General features: G+C 33.7%; 1 protein-coding gene across 3 annotated transcripts; it reads right to left on the minus strand.

Moving 5' to 3' along the window:
* Positions 1-2,409: 2,409 nt before the first annotated feature.
* Positions 2,410-7,929, minus strand: LOC104090626 (transcription initiation factor TFIID subunit 11). Of its 3 annotated transcripts, none has more exons than XM_009595768.4 (6): positions 7,791-7,929; positions 6,284-6,608; positions 4,729-4,816; positions 3,747-3,846; positions 2,835-2,996; positions 2,410-2,714 (listed from the first exon to the last, which is right to left on the minus strand). In XM_009595768.4, exons 2-5 carry the CDS (start codon positions 6,601-6,603, stop codon positions 2,869-2,871), a joined length of 636 nt encoding a protein of 211 aa, XP_009594063.1. In that variant the 5' UTR covers positions 6,604-6,608; positions 7,791-7,929; the 3' UTR covers positions 2,410-2,714; positions 2,835-2,868. The 3 variants fall into 3 exon arrangements, with proteins under 3 accessions (XP_009594063.1, XP_018624447.1, XP_033510544.1); XM_018768931.3 differs by adding an exon at positions 7,048-7,145 and having other exon boundaries at positions 2,410-2,996; positions 7,775-7,847; XM_033654653.2 differs by having other exon boundaries at positions 2,410-2,996.
* Between the last annotated feature and the right edge of the window lie 2,757 nt (positions 7,930-10,686).

The raw sequence follows: 10,686 nt of genomic DNA on the forward strand, positions 1-10,686 counted from the left end.
CGTGAATCTTGTTGTCCTTCTTCAAAATATCCATTTAAACATGTTATGGACTTTAAAAGTCCATAGGCCTTCAATAATTACCCGAGATAAATCACTATTTCTAAAAAATCAGTCTCTCCTCATTCTTAGAAGACAGTTAACTAATGACATACCATTAAGGGTGTGTTTGGTACGAAGGAAAATATTTTTTATGGAAAATATTTTTCCGGAAAATGAGTGATTGTATCACTTATTTTTCCTTGTTTGGTTGGTGAGTGGAAAACTTATTCCGAAAAATATTTTCTAGTGTTTGGTTAGAGAGTATAAAATTTTTTTAGGAAAATAATTTTTTATGCTACTCTCCTTAACCTACCTTCCCCAAAATCCCCATATTTTGTGTACTCCTTCCTCTCCCCCCTCCCCCCTCCCCCCACTCGGGACTGTATTTTCTTCAAAAATTTAATTATTCTTTTCAAAATTCACACAAACCCAAAGGAACTAATGTGGTACTTTACTTTTTTCGCACAAGAACACCATTAAAATTTGAGCTTGATAACTAAAAAGAAAATACTTTATTTTGTTGAAAAATAAAGTATCTTTTCTACAACATAAAAGGAAATTACTCATTTTGTTGAATGAAAAAAAAAATACTTTTTGTACATCATGAAAAGAAAATACTCACTTTGTTGAAATAAGAAAATATTTTTTCTATATCATGAAAAGAAAGTACTCATTTTTTGAAAAAAAAAAACTTTTTCTATTTCAGGAAAAGAAAATACTTAGTTTGTTAAAATGAAAAAAAATACTTTTTCTATATCATGAAAAGAAAATACTCGTTTTGTTGAAATAAAAGATTTTTTTTTTACATCATGAAAAAAGTACTCGTTTTGTTGAAACGAAAAAAAATACTTTTACTGAATCATGAAAAGAATATACTAATTTTGTTGAAATAAAAAAAGTATTGTATCTACAACATGAAAGAAAGTACTCTTAATAATAGTTCTATTTAGGGTGGGTAGTGGGCGAGGTTGGGGTGGTTGGGGGGTGGGGTGGGGTGGGTGAGGGTGGGGTGGTGAGCATGGGAAATAAGGTGGAGAAGGTTGAAAAAGAGTTTTGGAAAATATTTTCCCTTCTTTTGATAGGGAAAATATTTTCCTCCAATTGGAAGAAAATGAGTTGATAAGGAAAATATTTTTCAAAATATTTAAGCCAACAAAATATGAGAAAATTAAAAAATATTTTCGTTCATACCAAACACACCCTAAATGAGAATGATCTGGCTTGGAAATACGTTCGTTTTGGGGGGAGGGGGAAGAAAGAGTGTAGAGAAAAGGAGAGGGCGGGGAAGAGAAAGAGCGTGCAGAAATTAGGGGGTAAGTCATTTTCCACAAATTATGAAAAAATTTGACCAAACTCACCCCTTTATAAATTATTCCTTTTCGTTCCAATTTATGTGGCGTAATTTGACTCTTTTGAAACTAGTGATCTTAAACATATACTCATATCATTTATATAACTATAAAAGTTTCTCATTAAAAATAAAATAAATAATTTTAAAAAATAAATTATTTTATAATATAAAAATATAGCTTTTTTTAAGGGGACTAATTAAAAAATTGTATCACATAAACTGATATAGTGAGAGTAATAAAGATAAAGTTCAAATAACAAAGTGTTTTACTTATTCAGTGAGCGTTCATCTAAATGCGAAAACTTAATATTAAGATATTTATATAGATTCAAACAACTTAATCTTAATTAAAATAAATGGAGGCAGATGTCTGCATTGGATGTGTAGTGGGTAACTTAAAAAAAACTAGCTAATACTATATTACAGTGAACGTATAAAATATAGAAGCTACAGAGCCCTAAATATACATCTAGAGATTTCAAAACAAAATAGTTAGGTCAAATTCAATATAAATAATACACTGCAGCTACGAATAGAAAGCAGACGTGATGATAACGGTTTTCCTGGAGACAAATCCTCTTTCGAGACCATTATATTATTGAAAGAAATCAACGATGGTATTGCCTGTAGGAATACTTTATTTTTGTTTTATTCAGTTTTAGCAAAAAATCTGTATTAATTTTGAGCGACAATATTTTTTGTTATATCACTTCATTCAGTATGATCTTAGATTTATTTCACATTCAATCATTATAGAAATTCGATATGGTCTATCCCTTCGTTAAAGAACCCGATTTCTGTGAGCGACAGTGGGCAGAGGCAGGGATTTCGAAAAGATGGGTTCACCATTTCGGGATGGGAAAATCGAGTAAACTTCAGACGTGGGAACTGGAAAGTTGCATGGAAATTGATTGTTTTAGTGATTTAAAGAATAAAAGGAAAGTTAACGTTAGTAGAAATAGAAAGAAAAGAAATATTTAAGATAAAAATTAAACTAGTAGTAATTTATGCACAAAAGAAACCAAAAGACAGAAACTCCATAGAAAGATTGATGGTGTTGTTTCCCAAGGCTCTAATCATCTCTTATATTCACACGCTCCGCAGACTGTCTACAGAATAAAACAATGCTTGACGTTTTAGCCGAAAATTCAAGAACATTTGGTTCTCTTTCCACATTTTAGGTTCAGAAATTGGGGATAGCTTAAATAATAACATCCTATCTCTTCCAAATGTCAAGTGACTTCCTTCTGGTGAAAAAGTGCATAACGAACAGGTTCCATGAATTTAGACTTGTAGCAATCCGTTCTCCATACCTTCCAAAGCTCTGTGGCCCAGCAATGTTTATATGGCATGAAAAAGTAGAGCAAGGAACGAGTCATGACAATCCAAAAAGGGAATGATCTTGAAAGTCAAGTTGCTGTAGGCAAAACAGGATGAAGAAAACCTGAAATAAAAGCACAAGTTGCTTCTGTAGTTGGCTAGCGGAAAAGCCTGGGTACTGATCCTTTTGGAATCTTGCCTTCAAGTTTTAGCCTTCTATACGCTTCTCTCATGTGACACGGCCTGATTGGCCCTGTATCCTTTCTCTCCGCCATAACCATTCTAGCTGGATAAAGAATTCCATGGAAAAATATAGTGATTACTTGGGATAGAATGATGCTTTTTTTTTTTTTTTTGGATAAGGTAAAGATTTTATTGATAAAAAGAATGATGCATTTTCACCTAAAACTACTAAAAGATTAGTCCAGGCACCTTTCTGTTAATAAAGCCATAAAGCTCAGTAAGTCAATTGTGGAAAGAGGGCAGAGGAGAGGCAGTTAAAAAGGCTAGCCCGGGGAAGGGCAGAGGAGAGGCAGTTAAAGAGAGTGAAATTGAGCTCTGATGAAGAGAAGGCAGCCACAAGTGCGGGCATCAAAGAGATGATAGGATGCTTGGGTCAAAAGGGCAAGAATATCATTACACTTTTTCTTGGTCTAAAAGTTCTATTTCTTCCTATCCCTAGATGACATGTCTAGCTTTTTGAATCAACTGAACACATGTCAAATGCTACTTCAGACACATCACATATGCTAGCAAGCACAGGCCTTTTCCTTTACAGTTTGAATTTTGATGAGTCTGTCAATAGAAGCCATTTTGGTATTACTTTTATACTAGCAAGTTTAAGAGGTAAAGTGCTGCAAGTTTAAGAGGTAAAGTGCTTTAAAACTTTATTGGGCAACATGCTCATTCATGGATGGTTCTAAGGGCTGCTACTGCATTACCCATTAATGAATCGACCAAGTCCACTACGCCTCACTGGAAAAGATATTTTGGGCTCATCTACTTTTCCAGTGTAAACTTGTAAATGCCTACCAACCTGTTTCGACAAGCTCACCAACAAACAACTTTGCTATACCAGACACCACAATTGTCATTGGGACAGATATCTTTGCACTTCCTGTGATACTGGTCAGTAACTGCATAGACAACAACATAGGCGAAGAGTGATGATACATAAATCAAATCATGAACGATACATTATGAAAGTGGACAACCAAATATTTCAATGGTGTCCTTATAAGGTAGCAAAGGTTATTGTTCCGAAATATAAGCCCAAAATTTGGCATCTAAAGATTTGAGGTTCTAAAAATAAATGTTCTCGGTGGAAGACAAAACACTAATTGCTTTAATTGGCTAGACGAAAGGAAATGGTTAAATGTCAGATAAGAAGGCCCTCCAACCTTAAAATATGGAAGGCTGGAAGCAGAACTAGCATCATGACTAGACATGAAAAATGGAGTTGGCAAATAAGAGTCTGCTTGCAAATGAGATTAGCATTTTTCTACTCTATTCCTATTGCTAATTTATTGGTTTATAGTAACTGAACTGTTCACTTAGAGAGCCTCAACATATATTAGAAGGATCAATTGACAGAGAATGAAGAACTGCTACCCAATTTTCTTCTCAGTGTAGCCATTTTGTCTAAACCCCCTATCCCTGACAATGAACAGCACACATATGAATAGCGCAATACATGCACACAAGAGAGGGAAAAAAGAGAGGCAGCACGGAGCACAAAGCATCCCGCGTTTACGCATGGTCTGCAGAAGGGTTGCGATATAGGCAGTCTACCCCGATGCAAGCATCAATGGCTGATTCTATGGCTCGAACCCATGACCTATAGGTCGCACAAAGACAACTTATGTTGCTTCAAGGCTCTCCTTCAAGAGATGATAAAAACAGTCTCAAATTATCCTCTATGCTACTTTTGGGTGAGAATACAAATCATCCGTAACACATCGAGAAAAGGAAACACAAGAGGCTAAACGGAGGAGATAGTGAGAGCATCAAGGACATACCCGCTTCATGTTAGATTTCTGAAAACCAGACCTACGGAAAGATTCATACCGACTCATTTGCTGCTCTGTGAATTGGGATAGTATAGACCTGCAGAAAGGAGATTAGATTGAAATACAATAGCATCCAAATAGTACTATATGGGATGCCAATAATGATGTATCTTTTTTTAATAAGTAAAAATTAATGTATTTATTCAGCAAGCAGCTAACCAGACTGAGGTAGCTGTGCTGTTAGGTCAATTCCTCTGGAGAGGGTAACTTTCTGATTAGTATAGCTGCAATAGTAGGGATCATATTTTTCAGACAACAAAGCAGGCAATCAAGGCGGAGGCTACTGCAACTATTAGTTTTTCACAGGGGCCTGTTTTGTGCCACATGAGTTTAGCAGGACACAACTGGACCTGTGAATGGAGAAACGCCGGTGACGTTAGCAGCCACTAGGATTCCAGGCTTATGTTAGACATTGAACACGAAACATTTATGATGACGATAATTTTGAATATGTCCTCCGCAGGGAGGAAAGCACCACAGAAACATGCTTGTTGGTGTTGTTCCAGTGTCCATTAAACACAAAATAAACACCACAGTTTGTTACCTAACAGACCGAGAACATGTTTTCAAACCATGTTCGACCCTCTTCCTTAAAATGTGATAGCAACTCTCTATTGAGGAATACTAGGAATTGGTCAAAATTTTCCATTGGATCTTATTTTAACCTTTCATTTGATGTTTCCTCTATCAAATTAACTTTATATTTTCTATCCTTTCCACTAATATAATACATGAGTCAAATTAACATCTTGAACTCCACATCCAGCAAACAAAGTTTTATAAAACGAAATAGAGGGAGTATATAGGTTTATAAAGCATAAATTATGAGTTTCAGCTTTCTTGGTGGTTTGGGCAGGTTTGGCAGTTCTCCGGACATCCCTCACTTTTCAAAAGGCAAAATCTAATCAGAAAAGTACTAACTGCAATGAGCTATTTCTATTTTTATTGGTGCTGCAATGACTACATTACCATCTACATTAGTCACCTTCCCATTTTTCCCCTCACTTACTAATCCCAGTACAAGCAAAACTAGGTACCTTGCCAGAAAGACAGTATTTCCATTGCTACCAGGAGGCACCTCACACAGTTATGGATAGAGCTAGTTTAAAAGCTCTAATAGCATTTGCTTTTTCCTGTGGATTTACGTGCATCATATTAAGCAAGATGCCTCATCAGATTTCTAACAGATCTTAATACAAGAATCCACTGATTATGGACTTATAAGCAGATATCCGAAAGGTAGCAACTAAAGACACCAATTACATAAGCATTTCTTGTAGCAGACAGACAGGCAGGAAAGAAATAGGATAGCAAGAAAATAATGTTAATAACTATGAAGAAAGAGTTTTCATTGTGTACAAATAACATTTGGTATTAAGTAGTCCAACCAGATTTTCGAAGAACGAAATCCATAAACCAGAATGCTAAAGCACAAGGATTGATAGGCTTCTTGTTGATAAAAGAAATTTAAGAAAATATAGAATAAATAAAATCAAAGACTCACTGCATCTTCACCACTTTATCAGGATCACTGCTTGATGCAAACTTTCCTAACTCCACATCCATGTTTTCTTCCTCTTCCTCCTCATCTTCCTCTTTTGTTTTACCACTTGGACCAGCAGTACCAACAGAAATCGGTGCAGTGACAGATATCAAACGATTTTCAGTGCCAGCATTAATATTAGCATCGTCATCGCCATGAACACTAACATTAAGTGCAGCTTGGTCTTCGTTTTCATTCTCGTCAAGGCCAACAGGAGATTCAGGGGGTGAGCCCTCCTGTTCCTCAATGGCAGCTTCAAAAGGATCCTTGGAATGTTTCATAGTATCTGCAGCAAAATGAAGTATACAACAAGCTTAGAACTTATCCATCTTTAGTAAGATTACCAGAATTCAAATCACAAACTTTAGTGTGCCTTATGAAGTTACTTATGAGATGGAGACTAGGGAATGATGTTATGTAAGACCGTCCAACTAGGTTGATTAGCAACTAAAGAAAGCTTCAATATCTTTCTGGTCGGATATCATTAAGTCATTTGTTGATAAGGATATTCTTAAGTTATTTGTAATAGCAAGAACGAAAAAATACCAAAAAAAATAAATTGTATAGCATCGCTTCAAATGGAGCTAAAGAATATTTGACGAAACCAAATAGCAGATCTCAACTAGGTTGGGATTTAGGTATTGCAACACTGTTAAATAAGATACAAGGACATTATATCTTCTTTTTTTTTTATAACCGTGGTGTCCGTGCCAACTTAAGCGCACCTCGATTAATTTCAGGGGAATACGGGATACCTGCCGCCTCCCACTAGCAACAAGTACCAGGTAACTCTGTCCACAAAGGCTTGGAAAGATGTAAATATCTTATCTTTTGTTAAAGAAGTAATACTTTAGATCAGAAGCAACGCAAAATGTGAATTGAAATAAAACATAGTGGTCACGAAAAAACAACTCAGAAAAGATGCAGCGCAATGACAGCAGTTTACACCATCTCATATAAGGTCATTTTACTTCTTTAATAATTTGATTCAATCTGCAAACAGGAAAACCCTATTTATACTAGGGAAGATGCTTATCAGTGCTAAGAGTGTTCTTCTTGATTGTTTGAAACAGGTTTCAAGACTATGTCCAAAGATAGGGTGGGTTTGAATGGGAAATTGGAATCCTTCAATTAGTCCACTATAATCACAAAACACCCTAATGAATGAGCCCTAGCTCCTAAAAAAAAATTAACAGCAACAACAACAATTATGATTATAATAATGCGCTTTAGAAGATAGAGACTGTCCAATGCAACTTCAGTTTTAACTCAAATCCACCAGAAATTATCTAAAATTTACAGCAATAAAAAGGGGTGATCAATTGATCTGGCTAAAGATTCATAATTCCCTTAATGTAGAGGAAATCAAGTAAAAAATTACTCGATAAAATTATCTAGTAAATTAAATCAAATGATAAAAGAGAATATGTACATAAAGCAAAGTTTAGATACGTAATCAACGAATAACCTGATAAACGACCGCTGGTTTCAGTAGATAGAAATAAGAACAGTTATACCCTCAAGTAAACTGAATATGATAAGTATAGAGGTATAACTTTTTAAAGCAAAAGCAAAATTTCCAATTGGGAAACGGGTTGAATTGGGTGGGACGGGGTTGAGTTGGGTTTACACGTCAAATGGGAAGTGCGCAAATAGCCATTTTAGGATCCGATTTAAATAATAGCCGGAATTTACAAAATTTTAAAATTTAACTGCCTATGAATCACTTGAAATTGTGGGCCTGAAATTAGATCTGCCAAAGACTAAGTGGGCGTTTGGACATAAGAATTGTAAAATTTCAAAATAGGGGGAAAATTTTTTTTAAGTGAAAATGGTGTTTAAAATTTAGAGTTGTGTTTAGACATGAATATAATTTTGGGTTGTTTTTGAAGTTTTGTGAGTGATTTGAGTGAAAATTTTGAAAAATAACTTTTTGAAGTTTTTCAAATTTTCGAAAAATTTCAAAATGCATCTTCAAGTGAAATTTGGAAATTTTATGAATAAACGCTGATTTCGAAAAAAAAAAAAAATTTAAAAAAGGAAAAATTTTCTTATGTCCAAACGGGCTCTAAGAATCGCTCGAAATTGAGGTCTGAAGTTAAAATATAGTTCAAACGTCTGAATGTTACCTTCAGACCTGAATGTCTCGAGGAAAAAAAAAGGAAGAAGAAAAGGTCAGCAATATCATGAGCAGTCTAAAATTGACTAAATTTTTAATAGTTCTTAAAAACAAAATATGTTATAGCACTTACAACGGTTACTTGGTGTCATTCTTTGGGATCTTTACACAAATAGTCAGTCATATTCATTGTTTACTTTTTTTTATAGCTATATACATATATTATACATTGAGTATATACAATTATACACATAAAATATATAAATTATGCATATATTATACATTTACCGGATATTTTTTATTTAAGTGATTGGATGACGACTATTTGGATAGCCCTTTTTTTTTTCAAAGACATATTCAAATATCTTATTTATCGTTTTTCATTTTTCCTTGAAACAATTACAATATGAGAAAGGGATAGATGAATAGGGATAGGTGCAAGGGAAGATATGTCCCCTTTGATAACTAATACAATCACTAGATTTCAAGTCCATTTAAAAGACAGAATATCGATTGCTCTTAGTTCTTGGACCGAATGAATATTTCTCATTCATAATTGGTTCATTTGTCGAAAACTTGCATAAAATTTATTTTATTCATTCTCAAAATAGTAACTTATTTAGTTAATATTATTTCTAAAAGCTTAAACTCTCGTCAAGAATATTGCGTTGAAAGGCATGACGTGGATTACCAACAATTCTTAGCAACAATTTCAAAAAGTGATAAGATAAAGTTGATGCTCTATTTTTGTTTTCAAATTTACAACTTTTAAATCTCATGACAAACATATTATCAATATTTTGGTATGTAAGTTTTGTATTTAAATCCTTGCCTAATGTACCCCATATTTCTTGCGTATCTCTGAAATCTTGGCCATCAACTTGCCGTTGAAGTCTGATTTAGAAATGTAATGAAAAAGAGCACTTTATCCGATTAACAAAATAAGAAAATAAAAAGGATTTTGTTACACAATGATATCGTCCTGACTTTAAGTTCAAGGGCAGGCCAAATAGCGTGGGTTGACTTGTTTTTGGAATGATAATTAAAAAATAATTAATATTTATAAAGTAATTGAAATTAGCCATTATTTAATACGGAAATAAAAATTTAGATTAAAATACTCTTTGCTGAAATATGGAAAAAATCCAGCATAATATATTGAATTATGAAGTTATTACATATAAAATTCCGGCATAATATGTTAGAATTTCATATGTAAAAAAGTCGAGATCCAACATATTATGCAAGATTTTTTTCTGATTTTGACTAAGGGTATATTTATTTAGATTTTTTCCGTATAAAAAATAGGTAAATTTCAATTAATTTTGAAATAACAGTTGATTTTCAATTAGCAATTGTAAATCAAGTTAATTTTGAATTTTTTCATTGTTTTTTTTGGGGGGGGGGGGGGAGGAGGGGGGTGGGAATCTCATAAATTTATTTTTTTTTAGTTTTTCATCATATGCACTTTGGACCTAATTAATTCAAATAAAGCCTCCCTACAATTTCCGGGTCAATTGATTTTTTGGCTCTTTACAAACTTGTTTTTAGTTTTATTACCATATCTCCTTTTTTTTATACACGGAAAATTTATTTTTACACATAAGATATATGTCTTTTACACATAAAAGATCTAAAAAGTTTATTTTCTTAAATTCAAAATTAAATAGCACACTAGGGCTGCTTATCGAGCGGATTGGGCGGTTATTTACTCTTAACGGTTTGGCTTATCGGTTATTGGCTTTTAAATGTATTAATTCGCTAGCCACCCGATAAGATATCGGGCGGATTGGTATCGGTTTAGCTCTTATCGGGCGGTTATCAGGCGGTTTATCGGATTGTTTGCTGACCGCTGTGACTCAAAATAAAATTCCTATGCTCAGCAGACTACATTCCAGTCTATAGAATATGGCACCTAAGAAGAGAGCTAAATAGAAGAAATATAGAGCTACATTCCAGCGTATTTCCCAATAGAATCATCTCTGGGATGAGCCTATTAACAACTTATAACTATCAGAAGAAATAGAAAAGAACACTGGGTATAACACATGACATCAAAATTATCTAATAGTAACTAACTGGAATACTTAAATAATAACTAAATGTCTAATAGTAAATTAGTAATAGATAGAGTACGGGAAGTGGAAGAAGGGATTTTGATATATATATATATATAATTTATTTTTATCCATATATATATATATTAAATAATCAAAAACCCTTCTTCCACTTCCAGTACTCTATA

This window comes from Nicotiana tomentosiformis, chromosome 4 (genome assembly GCF_000390325.3).
Source record: "Nicotiana tomentosiformis chromosome 4, ASM39032v3, whole genome shotgun sequence".
NCBI lineage: Eukaryota > Viridiplantae > Streptophyta > Magnoliopsida > Solanales > Solanaceae > Nicotiana > Nicotiana tomentosiformis.